Source organism: Apus apus, chromosome 6 (genome assembly GCF_020740795.1).
Source record: "Apus apus isolate bApuApu2 chromosome 6, bApuApu2.pri.cur, whole genome shotgun sequence".
NCBI classification, from domain to species: domain Eukaryota; kingdom Metazoa; phylum Chordata; class Aves; order Apodiformes; family Apodidae; genus Apus; species Apus apus.
In genome coordinates this window covers 31,777,447-31,801,518 of record NC_067287.1, presented here as the reverse complement: position 1 = coordinate 31,801,518, position 24,072 = coordinate 31,777,447, and the positions used below count along the sequence as shown (strand labels likewise).

The following is a 24,072-nucleotide window of genomic DNA, read 5'->3' as shown; positions in this document are numbered from 1 at the left end:
GCTTTGCTTTCTCTATTCATTATACTTCAAAACAGCCTGCCTGGTGTTTTGTGATGTTGCAATCTACTTGCAGTGTACTTTAGAGCTGTAATTACACGAGTATAGTCTTGTAAGTTTACACTTGTGTTATTGTGTATCTGCTGATACAAACTGAGTTTTCCATCTTGAAACTGCTTGGGCCTATTTTTTTCAGGCTAGACTAAAGCATTTCCAATGTGTCAGCTAGGGATAGTGTTCTTTCCCTACTGAATGCTTCCTGCTGAGGCTAAATGAAAAAGTAGCAGGTACTGTGTCATATCTGCTGGTGGCTTCTTTAGTGGGAGGTGGGAGGACTCTAGGTGTTTAAGTCCATGGGACTGCGGATGTAAAGGCATGGGTTTCATAGCAGGATATGCTCCTTTCTCATTTCCAGATTGTACAACAATGTAGAAGAATACTGACATGAAACGTGCTTTGCAGTTCCTGTCTGGCATGGTGAAAATAGGACTGAGATCAAGCCTGCAAATAATTTTATGGCCTATTTGCCAGTACTTATCACTATTTTATTTTGCTCTTCCCCCACAGAGGCAAGCAAACTTGTCATGTCATATGTAGCTGCTGTGTGTGGAAAAGGGGCAGAGGTTAATCAAGTAAAAGAACAACTTTTGCAGTCAAATCCAGTTCTTGAAGGTAAGAATCTCATGGAGCATGTATGGAGTATATTACGTCTGTGTGTATCAGCTTTCTTGCTGGGCTGGTTTTGAAAAATATCTTTTGTTGTTTCATTGTTATTTGGTGTCTAAAACCATATGAGATGCTTTCTGTGAAGATACCTACAAGATTTTTTTCAGTTATAGAGAGGTTTTCTTGAGAATCCAGGGAGCTGCAGCCTGACCTTGGTGCCCAGGAAGCTTATGGAGCAGATCATCTTGGGTGCCATCACGTGGCACATACAGGACAACCAGGCAATCAGGCCTAGTCAGCATGGGGTTATAAAAGGCAGGTCCTACTAGAGTAACCTGATCTCCTTCTATGACAGGGTGACCCATGTGGGTGAGGGAAAGGCTGTGAGTGTTGCCTACCTTTAGGAAAGCCTTTGGCACAGTTTCCCACAGCGTGCTCCTGGATAAACTGGCTGTTCATTTTGCTGAGTAAAAAACTGGCTGGATGGCTGGGCCCAAAGAGTTGTGGTAAATGGAGTTAAATCCAGTTGGCCAGTCACAAGTGGTGTTCCCCAGGGCTCAGTGTTTGGGTCAGTTCTGTTTAATATCTTTACCAATGATCTGGAGAAGGGGATAGAATGCACCCACGGTAAGTTTGCAGATTACACCAAGTTGGATGGGAGCGTTGATCTGCCTGAGGGTATAAAGACTTTACAGAGGGACCTGGGCAGGCTGGATTGATGGGCCTAGGCCAACTGTATAAGCTTCGACAAGGCCATATGCTGGGTCCTGCACTTTGGCCACAACAACCCCATGCTATGTTACAGGCTTGGGGAAGAGTGGCTGAAAAGCTGCCCAGGGGAAAAGGCCTTGGGGATGTTATAGTCAACAATTGGCTGAACATGAGCCAGCAGGATGTCCAGGTAGACAAGAAGGCAAATGGCATCCTGGTCTGTATCAGGAGTAGCGTGGCCAGCAGGAGTAGGGAAGTGATCGTGTCCTGTACTCAGCACTGGTGAGGCTGCACCTCAAGAATTGTGTTCAGTTCTGGACCCCTCACGATAAGAAGGACATTGAGGGGCTGGAGAGTGTCCAGAGAAGCTGGTGAAGGGTCTAGAGTACAAGTCCTAAGAGGAATGGCTGAGGGAGCTGGAGTTGTTTAGTTTGGAGAAAAGGAGGCTTAGGGGAGACTTTGTCACTCTCTACAACTCCCTGAAAAGAGGTTGTATCCAAGTGGGGGTTGATATCTTCTTCCAAGTAACAAACAATAGAACAAGAGGAAATGGCTTCAAGTTATGCCAGGTGAGGTTTAGGTTAGATATTAGGAAAAATTTCTTCACTGAAGGGGTTGTCAGGCACTGGAACAGGCTGCTCGGGGCAGTGCAGGAGTCACCATCCCTGGAGGTACTTAAAAGCTGTGTAGATGTGGTGCCAAGAGATATAGTTTAGTGGTGCACTTGGCAGTTGGACTTGATGAGCTTAAAGGTCTTTTCCAACATAAATGATTCTATGAGAAGAAAACTGTTTCTCTCATGCATCGAGAGCATGGGAAGTTAGGTCATGTTTCCCAGACTCCTCCTGCTGCTCTCTGAGGGTGTATGTACCCTTTCTTAACCCTGCCTTGATGATGCTTGGCTGCATCAAAACACTTCAGTTTAATCCCTCTGACTAATTTCCTTCCAAATCATATTATTATAGTCTCTAGTAAATAAACATGCTCTGTAAAGCATTATTTTTCTTTTAGAAAAAAAAAACAAACAAGTGAAGAAATGGATCTTAGAATAAACTAAGCCAGTACATATGCATGCCTATTGTTCCCTGAGACTTATTGTTCCTTGAGCTTGGTGACTTTGTTGCCCAGTCTTCCTGACAACTGCCTTTCCTGCTCTCCCATGAAAAACTTTTTATTTTTTAATTAGTCATTTTAATATAAAGATGTTGCCTGCCAGAAACAGGTTCTTCATTTTGCCTGGAGAGAGCATGGATGATCCCCAAAGCTTGCAGTTTGGTCCCACTGTCTAGTAATTGCCTTCAGAAGTGCCTTGGTTAGCACTGACTTGTTTAGGTCTATTGTGTTGATTCCTGAAAGGAATCTTTCCTGCAGTTCTCTGAGCTGCTGTGGTGCTCAAACTCTCCTGACTGCTGCATGGTGGCTTTGCATCGTGGCCAGGTGATATGCAGTGCTAAGGCTGTTGAGTGTCAACATTTTATATATTGCCCAGCTATCTGTATGTACATGTGAGGAGTTGGAGTCTGCAGGGAGCAAGCACTCACACTTACCTTATACAAGTGAGACAGGGGGCCAAAAATAAAGAAAAAGGGAAGGGAATGCAAAAGTGAGCTGAGAACAGCAGTGAACTGGATGGGCAAAATGACATTGACTGTACACAAGCAAAAAATTCTAAGTACAGACTTAAAGAAAGGATGAAATGTTAAAAGTTGAGAATTTAAAAAAATGCTGGGTAAGCCTTTCTTTGATGATCAGCTCTATTTCACTTAAAGCTGTATGGGGAGACTGGCATCATCCATTTATTTGGGTTCACAGAGAAGAGCTTTGTTGCTTTAACACTGTCCTGGAGGGCAGATTTCAGATGTAGACAGAAATAGTATGGGAAGTACGGAGGCTTTTCTTGCCAAAGGTAGGCTTCTCCTCAGGGACTGCCAAGTTTATTGGACTTCTTGGTTTGTGAATCTTTGTTTTAAAACCAAAGGAAAAGAGTAAGCTTACAGAAGAGTGCCCTGTTGTTTTAAGGTGTTATTTGTTCTACTTGGTGTGCAGGTAACTATTTAGCTTTTTGGAAGGCAGGGCATCTTCCTACTCAGCCACAAGGCTGCTGAGCAAGCCTGGCTGCTTAAATACATTTTTCACAGAAATTAAGTTTTTGTGGTTAGATTTGTTTTTCTTTGGTTATGTGGGTCTGTTTCAGTCAAGCTGCAGTGCAAGAAAATGACATAAATGTTACATATGCATAATTTATCTTAGGGGAATTTATTTTAAAGTACAGTTGCTACTGTAGATTAACTTTTAGAAACAATGAATTAGGCAGAACTGAGGAATGTGTCTCATGCTTTATAATGGAACATTTGTACTTGATTCTGTGCAGTTATAAATGAATCTACTGTTCAGCACTGTGTTTAAGAAAATGCAGCTCAGATTTGGTTGTTGAAAAGATGATTTATTGCAGGGCATAAAGATTTTGAAAACAATTCTTTCACTTATCCTTGGCCTTCAGGAGCAACAAACTTTTCCTTTTGGCTTCAGTTCTTTGATCAAGAATAAGTCTACTCATGCAAGTTTGTTGAAGCCTAAAAGCATGTCTTTATTTCTGTCCAAAAAACATTGACTTGACTTGATCTTTGAAAATATATATACTAGATAAATAAATACTGGGATAAATAAAGTCTCCTGTTGGAGTAGGACTGCTATGCTTAGTAATGTGGGGGACACTGCTGTTTGACTCAGTGTACTTTGACAATGTGTGATGTTTAGACCTTGAATTGTCCTCCTGAGTTCTTATGTCACCTATGTTCTAGGCTGGTGGCTGCACATCTGAATATAGCCCTGGGAAGTCCTGTGTTGGAGACTTTTCACTGTCAGAAAACTTGAGTTAAAGAAATTAAAATTCACCTTAAGCTAGTACAGATGTCTTGGACATTTATCAGTTTCAAAGCATTGATTAATCTGTCCCATGCAAACAATTTTTAAGTGTCATTCTGTAATTTCCTCAATTCTGGCCTCCATCTTTTACCAACTTTGGTTCTGGGAACAAAGGTTAATTATTTCTCTGAATTGAAGAGAGAGAAGTATTTCCTATATTTAAAGTTATTTGAATAATAACATTTTAAAATTGATGGTTCAAACCCCGAGGGTATTGGCTCAATCCAGGTGCAGTTTTGTCTTGGAACCATTTTCCCTGGTATGTTTTTATTTCACTTTTTTAACCCAAGGAAGTGTTGAGGCTAAACTACATTGGGCTTCCCTAGGTGTGTTCTCACTTGTGATCATGGCTGTCACGCTCTGTCTTTCCCCAGAGACTGATACCCATACATAGAGGAGCCTGTTTTTTCTCAGAAGTCTGATTCCTTTAAATATGTAAACAGTCATAAATAATTTAGCATTTCAGTATTTTCTTACTCATAGGTTTGGTCCTCATATTTGTTTTTCTCTTTCTCCAGCTTTTGGAAATGCCAAAACTGTGAGGAATGACAACTCCTCTAGATTTGTAAGTATTTTCTTCAAGGCTGATTTTAAATTCCTTTTAGGGGAGTGTGTGATACACTTTTGGCTACTTCTGTTTTAACTGGTGTCAGACATCAAGTCATCTGTAAGGAGGGAATGAACAATTTTGAGAGAGAACTGTCTTGTAGTTGGCTGAGAACCCTGGTGTTTGGAGAAGGCAAAGACCTTCAGTAGCCATCAACATTTCATTTTGTAGAGTGGAGCGTGTTCTCCTTCCCCAGTGTTTTAGCAGTGCATTATTGGAAGTGACTTATCTTTTTACAAGATGTTTAACCTTGTCAGAAATCTTGTTGTGTTATGATGTGGACACAGGCTTCCATTGAGAATCAAAGTAGAGGTTAAAACCAAGAAAACAAAAAGAAAAAACCCAGAAGATTAGGTTGTGACAGTCTGTGACCGGATGAAAACATAATTACAGTGCAGCTGGATTCTTTAATTTTCTGACACTGGTGACTTTAATGTCAGTGACCATGTGCCTACTACTGGTCTGTTTAGCAGTCAGTCTTTCTGCATGATCATGTTTTCCATCCATATCTATAGCTTTTTTTGTTAAAATTGCTATGTCAGCTTGTCATTTTCTTCTTGTGAAGTTTCAAACTGTGTTTACAGCTCTAGTTTTCATCTAACATTTTAACATTTCTTTTTGGCTTCTTAATAATCAACTGGTTGAATTCAGGCTCTTTTACCATGAAACTGAATGTGAAATTATAATGATTGACAATTGGCAAAAAAAAAATTAATATTGAAGCTAGAGTGGGGAGATTCATAAGTAAGTACTCATCATCATTTCTTCTACTAAAATCAGATGGCTATATAACTTTGTTCACTTGGATGCAAAGGAGTAAGATTGTGAGATGTGTAAAGTAAACAACAGAAGACACATGAATACACTGGGAAAAGGGTGTATTGTGAGTAAAAGTAAATGGATAAAAGCCTGGATACTGTGACACTAGAGAGCAGCTTTTTTCCCTACGTGGGAGACTTTTACTCCCTTCCTTTCTGATTTTTGGGGGTTGATGATGTTGTGCCACATAGCTACGAATGCTCCTTCTGCAGCTGTCATTGCCTCTGCTTGTGTGCAGAGCCAAGGGTCTTCATTGCAAGGTCAGGGCCAAAATTTGAGGCACTGTAGAAATGTTTTTTGTTATAAAACAGTTAGAAAACATGCAACTGTCAGAGATGACGAACTACAGAAAGGAAGAGGAGACAGCAAAGAGGAGAAGAGGTACTCTTTGCAAACAGAAGCCTTTCCAGGACAAAGTGCAACCAACTACTAATTCGCCTTTTAAGTACTTGCTTATAAACATAAAGCTAAAAATACTTTTGGAAACATCCAGCTGGCCCAGTCCTTGGGAAATTAAAATTTAATTATCTGATTTAATTCTTTATCTCAGATATTTGAATCAACTCAGAATTAACTTCAAACAAAGAAGTACAAGTACTGTCCTGTCTAGCCTGCCTCAGTTGCCAGCAAGGAGAAGAATAGAGTTTAAATAGAGTCAAGCCAATCTTGACAAAATACCCAGTAAATTAGAAAATATGTTTGAGGGAGTCAGGGTAAAGTGCTTGTTGGTTTTTTTTTATATTGTGTAATTAAAATCAAAAGAGAAGGAAAAGAAAAGGACTCTTCCTAAATGCAGTGAATAAGGAAGTATAAAGGCAAGGTTTCTCTTTTCAATAGGATGGTTTTGTCCTCTGTAAGTATCAGAGGATGGTGAGATCATTTCTGTGCACGGTTCGTGGAATTTGTTTGAATTACTACCAGCAGTTTTTATCTTTCTAAACTTCCTTGCCAATGTACACTGTACTGCTTTTGCCTTTTCTACACAGCAAGGGTCTGTCCATTTTGTCACTGTTAAACATAGCTGTTACTATATTAAGCACGTGTCATCGAAATTAAAATGATGCAAAGACCAAGAGTGGTCTTCTGCGATGTGGAAAAGTCAGACAGAAGTCAAGGAAACACACTGTGCCAGTGCGGCTGAAAATGAAATTGCTCTTGTGGTGACAGTCTGTTAATTGTTGCCTTTGGTCTCCTGAGTTACTAGGCAAAGAGTTCAGTGGGAAATATCCATCACTTTTACAAGGCAGGCACACGCTTAGGGACAGAAACCCCATGATTACTAACAGTACTTGTTGCCAGCCAGTCCTTAAAGCCAAATAGAGCGGCTGTCCTTCAACTGCTGCAATTCATGCTCTCAGATGAGTTACACTGAGAAAATAAAGCTGTGTGGAAGAGAATTTCTTCCAGCCTTCTTCCTTTGATAAATACGGTCACGTGTACATGGCCACAAGTATTATTTGGTGTTCTTGGTGTTCGGGTGAAAGTTTGTACAATGTACTTTTTCTTCAGATAACCTTAGAAACTGAGCAAATTACTGGGTTGCATTACAATTGTGATTAAAGCTATTTTCATGAAAATCTTTGGCTGTGCTAATGCAATTGTCTTGGAAGCTTTGAATAATTTCCTGTTTTTCAAAATCTGACTGATGCCAGATTGCTCTTTTAGCCTGTAAAAATGACCAACCAACTTCTTAAAAAATGTCTTGAGCGGTTTTTTCTTAAACAGAACTTACATTCCTGAAATATGTTGCTTTCACAGGGAAAATATATGGATATTGAGTTTGATTTCAAGGGTGACCCACTTGGAGGAGTTATAAGCAACTGTGAGTATTACACTTACTATCAGTGTATTAACAATTTAAAATGTTTTGCTCAAAAAAGAAGATGGTCAGATTAATGAAGAGATCAGCTGCATTTGTCTAATTGAATCTCTCTCCATTCTGTGTTAAATTCTGCTTTTTAATTTTGTTGTTGTTGCTGAAAAGAATTTCTTAGAGTAAGTGAGAACAGACTTGAAGAAGCAAGCATGAATGATGAATGCACTAATGCACTGTATTGTTTTAAAAGGTAATGAGTAAGGTGTGTGGGTCATTGTCTCTGAAGCTGGTAGCAGATGGATAAAGTGTATCTGAGGCTCTTTTTATACTTGAATCTCTGGGATCAGCTATGGTACTTGATCTGATAGGTCATATATTTATGGCAGAAGAAGTCTGAGATACATTGTGTTCTGATTCATAATAGTGACCTGAAATATGCTGGACATCACCATGAGGTGGGGATGCTTATTTGAAATCAAAGCATTCTGGACTAAATTTAACTCGCAGTATAGGAAAAGGTTTATCATGAGGGATGGTGACCAAGCGCTGTTTGGTTTAAAGAGAGAAAGGTGGCTTCAGATTTTATTACTTGATGTGATGCTGCTGCTGGGAAATTTATAACAGTTCAGAAATTTTAACCAGCTGACTGGTTGTTGGGAAGAAAGAGTCTGGGAACTGAATGCCAGCCTAAGATGTTCTGACCTGCTTTTCTTTAGAGAGTTTAAATGCAGCATTTTAAAGAAACTGCTCTTCTATGCTATATTGAGTTATGTCTGCTTGGTTTTCTTATTTTTAAAAAGGGAAGGAGGAGGGCAGTGGCTGACTATACTAGGTGATTCTGACCTAGCCCTGACCTCTCTTCCCACTCAGCTGAATTAATTGCTGTTTCTAGACACTGACTTTTTACTCAATTTTACTGGTTGTGAAATAGAGAATTGTCTAAGGTGCACTGAAGTCTCCATATATATATAATAGAAACATTTTAAAACATTGTAAAGAATTTTATCCATAAATATAGGTTTTGATTCTTTTTTTTCAGAGGTCAAACATTTTTTCTGGACTAGGTAATCTTTTGGACCTGTGCCTGAAAGAGCATAATTTTTGTGACAGAGTACATCTTGAAACTGAAAAGCAGTTTAAGTGTTTATGGCTATCTATTAACTTTGACATTTGGCGGTCAACAAAATTAGAGGCCAAACACACTCATCAATAATTAAATGTGAACAGAAAGGCCCTAGCAGGCTAGCTGTGTTTTGTTTTTTTCTTTTTATTTCCAGTTCAAAACAGATACATTAAACCAGACTCTTCTTTACAGAGTGGATGTTCAACAGTTGGTCTTCGAAAGTATTGTGCTGAATCATCTAATTAAAATGATATGTCATATCAGAAGGTGATTGAAATAGTTACTCTATAGTTTATCTGCCTTATAAATCTTTGCCTGTTGTAATTACAGCATTACATGTAGTTATAATGATGTGATGACATGTAATCAAGGGCAGACATATTTTTAGATCTTCCTAAAAGATGCCTATCTCAGGCATTCTCCTTGTCTTTTCACATTTAGTAGATATCTAATAGCAAGATGATTAATATAAACTTTAAAAATAAAGACCTTATGTGTAAGCCTTGTTGTGGAAAATGTTACCTGTTGAACTATGAATCACCCCATACTTAAAGTGTATATCACAGTTTAATACTGAGTTCCTGTAACTACACGTTGACATAGCTCATCTTTAATTTAATGCTCATAAAATTTGGTAGTCCATCCATCTCTCTTTATAAAACAGGTTTTAATTCTGTGCAGTTCCTGCCTTGCATTTTTCCACACATCTGCAGCATTGCATTTATCTGGATGAGAAATTGTTCTGTTGTGAGGTGTCACCATTCTGGAGACAGCAAGGGCTTAAATTCTTTTACACCACTTATAATTTACTATGGTTTTAGTAAAATTTAGGATCAGTTGTCTTAATTCATCAAGCAGGATGTCAAGTAGTGCTTAAGTTTTCTATCCTGAAAGAGAAAGTATGGTTAGTTTGTTCCTAAATATTTTCACTTTCTGACCGTCTGTTGGTTTGGTGTTAGCACGATGTGATGATGACATCATAACATTGTGATTAAGTTTTTAATAGTTGTATCTCATGAGCTTCCTTTCCAAACACCAGTGAAGTTAGTGGGTTTTTTGGATCACAGTCTATGTCACCAAGATGTATTTCCTACTGTGAGTAGCTGGAAGCAGACACGGTGACCATCTAGTTTATTTTGATGGCAAGAAGGGTAACGAAAATAAGTTACTAGTTTTATCAGGCTGGTAAAGATGAGCAGAGAGCCATTAGACTCAAAAGTCTTGTTTGAAACTATTTGTTTTGCCCTGCTCTGAAATGCTGTGAAGCTTTGTGAAAGGCTGGTGAGTCTGCTCCCAGCCTTCACGGAGCTGCTGCTACTGTCACCTTCCCTTGGGCCATTCTCCTGGTGTCCTTCAGTGAGCTCTTACTTCATGATGACAAGGGTTGACCTACAAGTGAACCTTTCAGGGAGAGGAGCTAGAGGGTGAAATTATCATGACAATGCCTACTGCATGTCTGTCCTGTCCCGGACAAAGTGAATGGAAATGTCCATTAGGCTTTAGCAGGAGCTGATACATCTGCAACGTTTAACGTGCCTTAAATGGAAGGATAAATCTTTTGAGTAAAATTAAAATGCGAATAACCAAATGGAAAGGACTGTAATGGAAGATGTTTGTAACATCTATTAAGTCAGAACTGATCTATTCCCAAACAGAAGGTAATTTAATGTTTGAACACTGTAAAATACATCAAGACTTGTTACATTGTGGCTGCTCAGAGCTGAGTGCACTGGTTTGTAAAGCATTTGGCATATTCCTATATCATGATGTACAGCCATAAAGATAAACAGGGAGTGAAAATTTTGACATTAATGTGATTTATGCAATCATTAAATATGCTACTTCAGTCAAGAATTTTTCCCCCCTAGACTAGAAAAGAAAAATAATTTCAGGTAATGCATTGATCATGCTTGTTTGTCACTAAGTTGGCAGCAACTGTGGGGTAGGGGGAGCAGGAGGCTGAAGAAAGGCTGAGTAAGCTGATCTATGTAGCAAGGCTGAGTTGTTCAAATCGTCCCTTTTTGTTAGTTTTCTGTGAAGGTCGCAGCTTGTTTCCCTGATGGGTGAGAGCTGCTGCAATCCATGTAAGCTGACAAGCAGCCCAGCGTTCACCAGCTGACCTGTTTCATATGTGTGGGGTTAGGAAGCCCAAATTACTTTGATGAGCTTTCCTAAAAGCTAAGCCCTTGATGCACTGGTCACCTCCAACTGTAGATATCCCACTGTTGTGTTGTAGCAAACACCAGTCCCTGTGCTGCTCTAAAATGCACTTAAAAACAGGTAAATCACAGTTACACTTGCTCTCACTGAACCGAGGACGAGGTGTCTGTGCCCTCTCTGGCCTCCTGCAGGAGGTTCACAGTTGCTGCTGTAGCAGTGAACACTCCTGTCAGCACGTACCTGCTCAGAGGTTTTATTTCCAGAGTGCTTGTGAGGAAAGGCAGTTGGAGTGTTGGTTTATTAACTTGCTTTTGCCTGGGTATACTATTGTGGAAATAAATTACAGAGACCATTAATACTTTTCTTGGTTTTCCATTTATTCTAACTGCTGTGGTGTAGTGGGGATGGGAACAGGAGAAAGGTGGGCAAGAGACTGCTTTTCTGTAAATACAGACTAATATGTATTTGATGTAAAAGTGGGTGTGTTTGTTTTCAGAATGATAGGTGCTAATTGCAGTAGCTTGTACAGATCTACAGTATTACTTTCTGCTCACAGATGCTGTGCTGTTTTGTATTCCAGGCGATGTTTGTGTGCACACAAACGTTTGTTAGTTTTGTGACTGGTTTTGTGTACACTAAATTTTTTTTCTTGAAATGGTTTAGCATGGTACAGGCCAAACGGGTTGACATTTGCGGTTTTTAGACCTTTTAAAAGTAGGGATCTTTCCGTTTCTTTCCCAGAGTATTTGTAAGTCTTAAATGTTCATGTTTCATTTGGGATTTCCTGCTGAAAGATACCTAGCTTTTTAGCTTTAGGTGATCTTTCCTAATCTGCCTAAGCCCTTTCAGTGCTTTAATGATTAACTGGAAGACAACAGTGGTGCAGGTGAAGCACCGTGTATGTACTGCCTGCTTTTGAAAAGCCATTTTTAACTGGCACAGTGTACTTGAAGTCCAGATAACAAGTGATTAAGAAAGGGCCCTGTTTTACCATCTTTTCCAACAACAACATGAAAGAAACTTACCATGTTTGTCTAAAGCAACAACTGTTGTAAGTTACCAAAGTGATAGCAATAATTTTACAACTTGTTCTTCTTTGCAACTTGTTTGTTCATGTTTAAAAGACAAAAGAAATTGCCCACTAACTGAGAAATCAACATCTTGAGCTGTTGATTGTAGTTATGTGGTTACTGTTAATAATCTCCTTTGCTCCAGGAAACATTATACAAATTTTACAAGTAAGCATTATGTAAAGAGATACTAATTCTTGTTGATTTTTATTTTGCTGTTAATTTTAACTCGTTTCACCATCTCCCATGGTGTTCCAGTCAGCACAGCTGCCTCCCTTTAGGCAATTGCCTTGTCTAAATTAGGAAGTGTGGGTTTTTCTAAAAAAGCAACAAATAATACTAAACATTTTGATTGACTTCTTTTTAAACATCATTTATCACTTAAGCAATCAGCATTTAACACTCAAGCCTGTGCAATCATCATATTTTCACTGCATATACTGCCCAGATACTAGTTTTTATTTGATACCGTTATGGATAATTTCATTCAAGACAAGGTTGTTATAAACTTGATGGGAATAATGGGGAAAAAATTCTTGAGAAAGCTCTATTTTATTTTCATTTTCATTGGTGATTTCTTTTGATGATAGCTGAAGAATCAAGGTAAGAAATCAGAAAACATAATTGAATATGGCATGGGTGTAGAGATAAGCTGCTGTGACTAGAAAATATTCTGTGACTTGGGTTGAATAGCTAAAAAGTTCCCTGGTCATTGTCAGTTGAAGAGACTGACTTAAAATAATTTTTTCCTGGATTATTCAGAATTCAATTTCTAGTGTATTTAGAGAAATACAAATATCCTAAGTTTTTCTGCATCAGTCGAGTTCATGGGTCAAGTAACCAAAAAGTAATCAAATTTGTACATTGAAGCTTGCAGAAGTATTCAGCATGTTGTTTTTTTTCATGTTGAGTTCACTTGAGTGGTCTAGCCAGGATGCTTACATAGATCTCTTGCATTTAATATCGTGTTATCAAGGAGTAACAAGTAGTCTTCAGAACCTGAGGGGTACAGTTGGATTTTAAGTCATATGAATAAATGCATTAAAAAAAAATAATTATCTAAGAAGTGTTTAAAGGGTGGACTTTTCCAAAACAATTGAATTTTTACAGTTGCTTTGATACACACAGCATGTTAGAAGTTTCACTTCAAGCAGAAGCATTGTTAAATAATGCAGAAAGAATAGCTAATCCATAAATACACCATGGGTAGCTCTTTATGTTCTCTCTAGATAATTCTGTATAGTCCCTATACATAATTTATATAGAATGTATAACAAAATGTAATATGTATAGAGTTTGGGTAGTTTTGCTTGTGTGTGTTTTCATATAGATAAGTAGCATCTGTCCACACATGTCACTGTAAAGAGAATGACCAAGTGGGCAAGTGCAGGAATCTGAGGTGCACCTTTGTGTCTTCTCTTTTGACGGGTCAATCCACAGAATTTGTAAGCATGTGGGAGTTACCACAGAAGGTACTGGTTGTGCTGTCTTTGCTTTAAGGAAAATACATCTAGTTGATTTATTGAAATGCTAATTAAGGCAAACAAAGGGAAGAAGTTTCTTAAGAACAGGGCAGATGGTCGGGATCTTTTCTACCAGTCTGATTTCAGTCTGCATGTGGACATAAAGAGAAGGGGGGGAAGCACAGAAAACTAATACTAAATACTAAAAGAATTAGTAGCAGCTGCTTTGTTAAGGGAAATACCTGATTTTCTGTTAGTAACTGCTTTCTGGAGTCTTTTTGCTCAGTTACAAAGGCTGTCAGAATATGGAATGTTGGGGCTTTGGATAGCTGGCTGTTAATCAGTTAACCTCCTTGCCTCTAAAAACGTATCAATAAGATAAACTGTGGTGAAAAATCCAAGGCAGTTATGCTTCTAACAACTTGTTTGACATATGTTCAAGAAACTGTTAAATCTGCTGAAGGCATGCATGAATTAGAAGGCAGCTTACATATATTGTTTTGCCAGGATATGTAGCTGAGCTTTTATGATAACATTTGTGCAAATTTATACATAGAATATTTTTAAACCCAAATAAGCCAAACTGCTTTACAAACTGCATTGCTTTAACATCCTTTGAAAATACAGCCATTTCCTGAAGTGCACGTAACCACTGCAGGAGCTGAAGTTGTTTATTTATTTGATATGAAATTTAGCTGTGACTCCTTCCAACACTTCACTGGAGAATTTTTAATAGACTGGGAGCTTCCTGGTGCTCACCTTGGCTTTCTTGGCATTAACTCTTTGGTGGACCAGCCTCTCCCTTTCAGTTAGGATTTAAAAACTAGAGAGGATCAGGTGTCTGATGGGCTAACTGAGATGACTCTGGGTTGGAACAACAGCTCAAGGAGGGAAGCCCCAACCTTAGGTGAAGGTAGAGAGGTTACACACTAGGCTACAGGTGAGAGCTACACCTTCTGACCTGTGCCTTTCTGACATAGCATCAACCATCAAATGTTAGCCAACTAGGATTTGAAAAACAAAAACAAAAAGATGCCAATAAAATGAAAAAAGCAGTAGTGGAAAATGTAACCTGCCCCATCCTCATGTAAAGATGAGCTGCTGGCAGTATGTGACAGCCACTTGTTGGAGTGTATCTTGGGTGTACTTTGTCATCAGGATGTGCAGAACTTCCAGGTGATGAAATAAGGCCACCTTTGGAAGGAAAGAGACTGTAGGGTTACTGAATTATAAAAATGCACATGTCTATTCAAAGAAGGAGAAGTTACTCATCAGATGCTCTGGTCCTTGGAAGCCCCGTTCACCATCACCTGCTGCGCTGGTTACAGTTCTTCTCTCAGGAAATTGCATATTTATGGGATAACATAGTTCAGCTGCTCTTGTCCTACTATAAACCAGCCAGAATATTAATAATACTGGCTGAATTTCATCATTGTTGTCACTGGCTAATTATTAGAGCAGAAATCAAATTTTGATTCTGTATTGCTGTTGTTTATTTCAAGGAGGGCCTCCTAAGGCTTGTATAATTTTGTGGGTTGAAGTTTGGTCTTTGGCTTCTACTCCATGAGAAGCTTAGGTAATTACAGTGGACAACACGAGGCATAACATGCTGCCTGTAGCTAGTGAAAACATGAGCACACTATTGCCCTTCTCCTGGCTCCTCAGTCAAGGATCAAACCACAGGGAGATGCTCCCCTTGGGCCAAGTCCTGGCATGCCAGAAAGCCAGCAGAGCCTGGGGGCTGCAGCCTGGCACAGAGGCACCTGCCCCATGGTGGGCTGGGGGGCTGCACTGAGCCTCTGGCTTTCTGCGTTGGTAAGAGTAAGCAGGCTCAGTTTCAGCATAAATGAAAATTTGAGCAAAGTTATGAATAGAATATATGTTGGGTATTATAGCAGCCAGGCAGTGAAAGTGTTTAGCAACCCCACATTTATGTTTGGACTCGGTGATCTCAGAGGTCCTTTCCAACTGTGGCTGTTCTGTGATTCTGTGTCCTTAAATGTGTTGCTGTTTCCTGTTTTTAACCTTTATGAAAGTTTGATCTCAACTTTGTGGCAGCTCTTCCAAAGCCTGATATCCAAGCTCTGGTAATTTCAATTTTGGGACTTTCTTCTTGTATGGGTGCAGCTTAGAGTGAATTGAGCCCTGGTCAGAGCAAGCTGAGGTGGATCAGTACTGGTAGGAACACAGGGAGCTCAGTTGCTGTGCACTTGGAATGTGGCTCTGAATGACTCTGTCTTCAGGTAACTGAACAGATGTAGCTTAAAATAGTTCTGGAAACTGTGGGTTTGGTATTTGGAAAAATAGTGTGGAGCCCTGCTGTGCCACTGAGAAGAGAAGGAAAAACATTTTACATGTACCAAAGCAGCAAGTGACACTGATACCTGTCCAGTGGTTCTCTTCCTGCATCCCCTCCCCTCTCCTGGTGTGCTGGGGACCACAACCTTTCAAGCTGGTACAGGCTGAACAGCCTTTGGGTCATCACCTCTGCAGTCACACTGTGCAGGGGAGTCTGAAGTGCTGCAAGTCAGGCAGCTGCTGCTGTCTGCCCACATTCCTGCCCTTCCTGGCAAGGCTTAGAAATGTGCCTGTCACTAACGAGAGTGGACAAAGCACTCTTCTGGTCTTAACTACTCAGTCAGTGCAGTGATGCTTTTCGAAGTGCTGCTTTTCCATTTCACTTTAAATGTCTTATGGAGCTCTGTCAGTCCCAGTGGGGCTTGTTTCATAGCCTGATGCACACAAGGATCACAAAGTGCTACATGATTATTCAATTAAAATTCTTTCTTTGGCTTCATGCTTTCATTTACCCATCTTTCATGTGTTTAGCCTTTTAACATTGCAGTTCTTTTCAAAACTTCATCCATACTATAATTCTCACCAAATCTTAATTTTGTGGTGGGACTGTAAATTGGTTGATGTCTTCTGAGAACATTGACTCCCTGGCCAGAGTTTTCTTTGCAGCTCATGGACTGCAGGACTTAGAAGTGACCTGGGATTACAGCTTGCCCAAATAATTTACTTTATAAATATGTAGTAATCTGATACATTGTGCTAAGCTTTGTCCCTACCATTTATCATCTAATTTGCTGCTGATGAGATAAAGCAATGCAACAGAAAACGAGGGGGGATTGTGTTCATATTAAAGTGTTTTGCTTCAGCAATCTTTCCCTGACCTCAGAGATTCTCTTTGTTTAGATCTGCTGGAGAAGTCTCGTGTTGTTAAGCAGCCAAGAGGCGAAAGAAACTTTCACATTTTCTATCAGATACTGTCTGGTGCCTCAGAAGATTTCCTCTGTAAGTGTTGCTCTTGTGCCATTCTCAGAAATGAGTAGTCTTTAATGTGCTGCTCCATGCACATCTTCTTTTGTGGAAAATGTTATATATTTTTTTTTTTTTCAAATTATTGGTGGCTGTGGCAATAATAACACTAGTAAATATATGGTTTCGTGTTGTCCAGGCATCTGAGTCAGAACTGGCTTTGTAATGTATTGTAAACAAAGCAGAAAGCCTGTTCTTATTTAGAAGCCTTGTAATTAAAAGATCCTTAAAGATAACTTAATCCTACTAATAACAACAGTTCTTGACAATACTGGTTCTGGGATAAAAGAGAACATAACAAGAATGAAGTTAGTGATGATATTTTTTATTTGATTTATTAGGCAAACTCAAACTGGAACGGGACTTCAGCAGATACAACTACCTGGGCCTGGATTCTGCCAAAGTGAATGGAGTGGATGATGCTGCAAACTTCAGAACAGTCAGGGTGAGAAGTAACACTGGTTGAGTGTAAATTGCAAAAAGGCTCAACAGTAACGCAGAGTTCTTATGCCCTTGGTCTGGCTGTTCACTCTGGACTGGAAGGGACTTTCTCGAGTCACTTTCAGGGTGCTGCACACTCTTCATGCAAGGGCATAGCATGTTTGCACAGGGAAGCTTATCTGCAACTGGAAAATACGAAGAACCAAGTTTCTGGAATATTCTAATGGAAATACAAAATGGGAAAGGTTATATTTTATAGTTGCTTATGATGGCAGTGACTGAGCTTCATGAACCAAGGGTGGTGCTGACCCAGTCAAAAGAAGAACAGGGCTGGGATGGTTCTCAAGATTGATCTACTGTGATGTTTTTTGCTTGATTACACCCAGACACAAGAAGAGTAATACCTAGAAGAGTGATACCTAGTGTATGCACATTTATATTCTACAAGTTACTGGCTTTTGGAGGAACAGAGTGGACTGTGAAGACAGCAATACCTATTCATATGATTGTGGAAAGTTGGGTCAGACTATAAGATAAATTAAGTGGTTAAAAAAAAAAAAAAAGTACCACATTTTAGAAACCATAAATGGAATTAATTCTAGAATTAGACTGGACTGGCATGCCAGCTCAATTACCAGATCTTCTTTAACCTGTCTTTTATGTTAAAAAACTTACTTAACCTAAGCACGATAATTCTATCATGTTCTTTTTGTAGCAAAAGTATTAATAAAACAATTATAACTTATGCTAATACAGATCAATAGTGAATTTTGCAAGTATGATCTGTTTAAATGTAGATTCTTTGATCTCATAATTTTATCTGTCCCCTTTGCAGAATGCAATGCAGATTGTTGGTTTTATGGATCATGAAACACAGTCTGTTTTTGAAGTGGTGGCAGCCGTTCTGAAACTGGGAAATATTGAATTTAAGCCTGAATCTCGTGTGAATGGTTTAGATGAAAGTAAAATCAAAGATAAAAATGGTAAGATGAGATTAGTAATGGGAGGAAAAACACCAATTTGTCTGAAGTAATTATTTTTGTAGTTTCTGTAGACATACGATATCTGTACAGATAAATTAGATTGTTTCTAAAACTCAACTGCAGGCAAATATAGGTTGAATTCTGTGCTGTTTCAGTCACTCTGTTTGAAATTGCAAAAATTATTATTTTTCTCCCAGCTTCTTAACACTTTCTTGTGAAATGTTAACAGGTGCTATGCATTTCTGTAACTGCTTGCTTATTCTACAGCAGAAGGTTCTAGTTCTTCTGCAGCAGAGTGTTTCTGTCTGTAAGATCAGATCCATTTGGTCATGTTTTTCCAGCTTATACATTTTGAAAGTTCATTTATTTTCATACCGAACTCCTTAACACCTAGTAGTTTTGGAGGAGAAAAAGCAAAGGTACAAAAGTATTAATTAGATTTACACTGTCCTTTTTCATGCTAGAGCTCAAGGAAATCTGTGAGTTGACAGGTATAGACCAGTCCGTATTGGAAAGAGCTTTCAGCTTCCGGACAGTTGAAGCCAAGCAAGAGAAAGTTTCAACAACACTAAACGTGGCTCAGGTAAAAACAGCTCATGATTTTGAAGGAGAATAATCTTTTAAAGTGGCAATTTATTCTATATGACTAAACCATAACTGCACAAATAAAAGCTACAATAGGCTGTACTGGCTAAAACGTGGCACTAGCCTAAGCTTGTTGTTTCTTCCGCATGTTCCAAGTGTCCAAATATAGTGGATGTTTTGTTTCTATCTGTGAATTGCCTCAAAAGATGAGGGATAGGGAAATGTTGAAAAAATGAAACAAAACACATACTGACATTATCATGGCAAGCTGTTCTCCCTTATAGCAACTGGGGTGATTTCATGTGAACTCTGTGCCCAGGCTGCTGAAAAACTTGTGCTGCCAGTTTATCTTTCTGTGGTGCTGCAGAGCCAGCGTGGTTGCCACCTGTGTCTCATCTGTTCATGCTAGCAGGAGTGTCTTTCCCCTACCCGCAGCTGCTCAGGTCTCTTTGCTGAGGCTCAGAAGGGAGGATGTGAGTCTTTAGAGGATACCTGGATGAGCTGGAAGGGAGTGCCCTGATGGTGGCTGCTGTTGCAGCCAGGAAGGCAGAGGGTGCCCTGCAAAGCCGCCTGTGCTGCCGCAGTGCCCTGTCACCCCTGGTCCAGCTCTGGTGCCTGCTTAGACAGAGGCACTGCTGCCTCAGCCAGCCTCACCCTATCATAGGACCTTTAAAGTATGACAGTAGCATAAAAAGTTTAGGATTAGCCCAGCATTTGTAATGTTTTCCTTCTTTCTTGTTTTTTTGTTTGTTTTTCTTAGGCTTATTACGCCCGTGATGCTCTGGCAAAGAATTTGTACAGTCGACTGTTTTCTTGGCTTGTTACCAGAATCAATGAGAGCATTAAGGTATTGTTGTTTTGTGCCTATAAAAAAAAATAAATCAATAGAAATCCTTTAAATTAAAAGGGACAGTAAAACTTAATTTGCCAATTTCATTTTTCATGGTTGCACAGTGTTACACATGATACAGGTGAATAACTGTATCACAGCTCAACAAATTGCTGCTGCTGCTCTGTTTTTAAGCTTATGAAAATAGTGTTGTTGAGTGTATTTTGGGAAACACTTAATATTTTAGTTTGCAGAATTTGACAGCCTACTTAGGAAATACATTGTTTTTCTTGATTCTCAAGTATTAAAATGTAGAGATGACTGACTCAAAATTTATTTTTTTTTTAAAGGCACAAACAAAAGTGAGAAAGAAGGTAATGGGGGTGCTGGACATCTACGGCTTTGAAATTTTTGAGGTAAGACCTTTATAATGGGAAACATTTACTGTGAGAGCTGTTATTAAAGTTTAATAGAGTAGTTCATGAAATGTGTCATCAGCATACATGTAATTTGAATCTGTTGTGTCATTCCTGGAAAAAAAACAACACCAAAAAAGTAAACCAAAGAGAGATGTCTTAGCGTGTCTGGAAATGTCTGTGAAAATGAAACAAAAATTTACGAAAGCCCAACTTGTGTTTTTATGGCATAGGTAAATAAATACTTTTAATGAGTAAACTAAATACATTTTCTTGTGACATAGATTCTGAGCATAAGAGAAACTCTGACAGTGTCAGTTCTGCCCTGAGTCATTTTGTGGGTGCCTTTGAACAAGCTTTTTATCCCTTTAAAAAACACGACAAAACCTATACATTTTTCCTCTCAAAATTAAACAAGAAATTATATTCCATTTCATATTGGTTCGCTTAGATAAATCTTCTGTACTGATTCCTAGCTAACAATCTGTGGCTCACTGCTGTTTGTTTATTACAGTATTTTTAGATTGGTGGTATTCAGAAACAAAATCAATGAGGAATTTTTAATTGGGTTAGAGAACACCACAGAGAACCAGATTTCATAAATCTTACTCTGTTTATTTTAAGAGATTTATAGGTCTCAGTTGGAAACTGTTTAAAGTAGAAACTCAACTGGGGAGAAAAATCAGTACAAAGCTTGCAATCCTGACCCACTTGCCTACATCCTTCTTGAAAATCCAGGGAGCATGTTTCAAACTGTGTAGAGGAAAGGAATAATCTGGACAAGAGCAATTATATGTGGGAGGGTGGTGTAAGTTTTATTTCAGAAGCAAAACATGAAAGTATGTGCAAATCAAAATACCCCTATGAAGAGGAAAAACAAAGCTGATACTTGCTTCAAGGGTTTGCTAAGCTAGGTTGGATTGTTTGCATTAAACAAGAGCGTATTTATGAAAATACGTTACAAGCAGTCAGGTGGCTGAATGGAGATCTCGGTGCAGATCTGTTTTGGGGCTGGATCTCCCTTAGGAAGTTGGGCACTAGAATGGTACTGCTGGCAGCTTCAGGCTCCTGTTTTCACTAGCTCTTTCTTTTATGTTTAAGGATAAACATGTAGGATGAGATGGCAGAACCTTGCCACTAGCATGTGAGCCAACTGAGTAATTGTGTTTATGGGATGGTGTTGTAGAAGCAAGGCTGTTTCTTGCATGTTATTTTCTTTTCATGTAAGAGTTCAACTTTTCAGAAGGTTTTAAGTGAGTGAGTACAGGAGATGGGGTTTTGCAGAACAAAAAAAAAAACAACAAGGCTCTTTTTACTTTATATATTGAATTAAAATATATCTTTCTTGATTGCTACAAACTCAACAGCTTTCAAATAATACGGGTAGTTATTGTTCACTCCTTTAAGCGCTGAATATTCCTTCTTCTGGAAAAGGTGGGAAAGGTTTGCCTTCTGAATTGAGGATCAAAATCACTGGTACATTCATACAAAAAGAGACATTTCCTTTTGGGAGCTAAGACCTAGGGTGAGAGCAGTAGCCAAGCAGCTTGGTTCAGCATTACAGAAATAGAGGAATTATTTTAGAATAATTAATGGACTATTAATTGAATTATTTCTCAATACTCAATATGGGATTCAAGTAGTATGCCAGAAACATACATGGCTTGTACTACACCATATTTTCATTTAAAGGTATTTGAAAGAGAAACTTGATTGATTTAGCTTTTTGGAGGTACAGTTACTAGTATTGGGATTCTGTGGCAGGACTGTAATTCAGAGGATGAATGATAGGAAAACAATCCATTAGAAACTTCTGAATCAGCTTTATTTCCAGTACTGCCCACTTAGTCATCCCTGTGTTTCCAGACAGGTTAATTCTATAATCAGAAACTGCTGACTTATTCTCAGTTGAATCAAAAGCGAAAATCTTCTTTCAAGGCAAAATGGAATTAATTTTCTATGCAGCCCTAGTTGGAACAAAAAATGATGTTTTGTTATAATCCCTAAATTGAGCAAAACAATTCTGTAATGAGCACTGCACAGGCAAAATGTAGCTGGACTTGTGGTTGCTTGAATGAGCTAGTAGGGTCAATGAAGAGGATGCCTGCTAAATATTTTGGTGTCAAGTTTTGTAACGAAAGATTGAGTCTCAGAAAAATTATTCAAGTTCTTCAGAAAATGCTTACAAAACCCAAATATTGTTGAGAATTTAAGTAACCATGTCTCAGAAAATTGTGTGAAGGTAATTCTATTAAACCAATCAATGAATTAATGAAATGTTAGAACTGTACAGTACCCTAACTCAAAGAAAAGTCAATAATGTCTTAAGATTTATAGCATTAAAATTGCAGTGAAATTAGGGGTGTTTTGCTGTATGATACATTTGTAAACACAATGGCTAAACATTCAAAATACTTGCTAGGATGTGGCTAGAGGCAGTAAGGATAGCCATCTAATTATACATTACTCTGACTAAAAATCTACAGTTCCCTTTTGAACCTAATTCTTAAGTCAGATTTTGATTTTCATGTCTGTTCTTGAAGGTTAGAACTAACATGATCTCTACAAAGAATGTTTTTTGGTAAAAATGTCAATGAAAGACTTCTTTATCTGTGAACTTGTGTATTTAAGACTTGTAAGCTATTTGTTATGCTGAAGGTAAAACAACCTACTTTAATCACATTTCAACTCAGGAAGCAGATAGGTTTATCACTAGTACATACTCTTTGACCTGAAGTGTCCTTGTACCTTGGAGACAGAACATATAAAAAAACATAGTAGGTGGAATAGGAATTTTTTATATATGCTAAATATTTACACATGAAACTTAGTAACATTGAGTTGAGTTGCAAGACATGTTTATTGAAGGGTGTTTTGTTTGTGAATTTGTTTGTTTGTTGGTTTGCTTGCCTTTCCCCCCCACCATCCCCCCCATTAATATTCCAATTACCCTTCAGGATCACTGAAAGAATATTCCAGTTTCCATGTTTCGTCCTGAGGTTCTCAGTTAAAAGTTATAGGAATACATTATGGACTAGTCTGCTCCCACTGCATAAACATTACTTTGCTACAGATTTTCCAGGGTTTTATTTTGTTTCATAATGGGTAGTGCAGACAAGATTTCTCAGGCCTTATTCCTGTTTAGGATGATTCCTTGGATCATCCTACAAGTCCTCCTATAAGAAGAGTAAAGAAATCCAGATGTACCATTCTGAAAGATCCTACACTTCACCTTCTAATGACAATAGTAGTCTTGTTCTATTGTATGCAAATTGAAGCTTACATAATTGACATTTTTTAAATCTCTTTTGAAGGATTACTTTATTTACTGTCCACTGTAATAGCTACAATTTTCTGTAATTTAAAATGAAATCCATTTACAAATAAACTGGAGGTTTCCTGAAACTTTACAAAGGAAAGAAAGTGGCACATTGATAATGCTGACATATACTCTTTGAGATTTGATTTCTCCTAGTCTTTTTCTCAAGCACAAACTCAGTTTTTCAGACAAACCCAAAAGCTACCCAAGCAGATGTAAGGATTTAGCTGTCCAAAAATTCAGATTAGGGATTTAAATCTATCAGTAATCCTCAGCCTCTGTGGCTTTGGGCTGGTGTCAACAGCAAGCTTGGCTGAACAATGCACAAAATAGGTGCTGTAAAGCTGTGTATATTTTTGAATCCTTCCATGCCCTTTGTGGTAAACTGTATGCTGGGACTGAATGTTCTGAAAGTGAAATGCTGAGATTTTGGGTGGATTGTCTACAGGCAAGGATTTGGGGACTAGGATTAGGGTGCGGGACCAAGCTGGTTGTGTAACGCTCCTGGAGTTTGAGCAATGATTGAAGCCAGACACCAATTGCTCTGAGTAGGTTTATCTACATTTTTGAGCACCTGCATGCATGGTCACTCTGCAGTCTAGCTTGGGGTAGGGATGATTGTCAGTGGCTCTGGGAGTTTCAGAACCAACTCACTTGCAGACTTCCTGGAGTAGGTTTAGGGCCGGTCCTGTTTGATTCCCTGTTCAATTCTGTATTTTTGGGCAGAAGTGGTTTCTGCATCTCTGTAAAATGTTGGGGTAGGTCTGTGGAAGGGGTGGGGTTTATGGAAAAGAAATGAAGGCTGTAGAAGGCAGATGATT

General features: G+C 38.7%; 1 protein-coding gene across 8 annotated transcripts in view; it reads left to right on the top strand.

The window, feature by feature from the left end:
- Positions 1-24,072, top strand: part of MYO1B (myosin IB) — a 112,414-nt gene that overhangs the window by 51,808 nt on the left and 36,534 nt on the right. For all 8 annotated transcript variants that reach the window (XM_051623215.1, XM_051623218.1, XM_051623216.1 and 5 more), the window contains 9 exons: positions 565-669; positions 4,818-4,864; positions 7,484-7,547; positions 16,556-16,654; positions 17,020-17,123; positions 17,955-18,102; positions 18,567-18,685; positions 19,448-19,534; positions 19,867-19,932. In XM_051623215.1, coding sequence (XP_051479175.1) covers positions 565-669; positions 4,818-4,864; positions 7,484-7,547; positions 16,556-16,654; positions 17,020-17,123; positions 17,955-18,102; positions 18,567-18,685; positions 19,448-19,534; positions 19,867-19,932 — 839 coding nt within the window. The remainder of the gene's footprint in view (positions 1-564; positions 670-4,817; positions 4,865-7,483; positions 7,548-16,555; positions 16,655-17,019; positions 17,124-17,954; positions 18,103-18,566; positions 18,686-19,447; positions 19,535-19,866; positions 19,933-24,072) is intronic.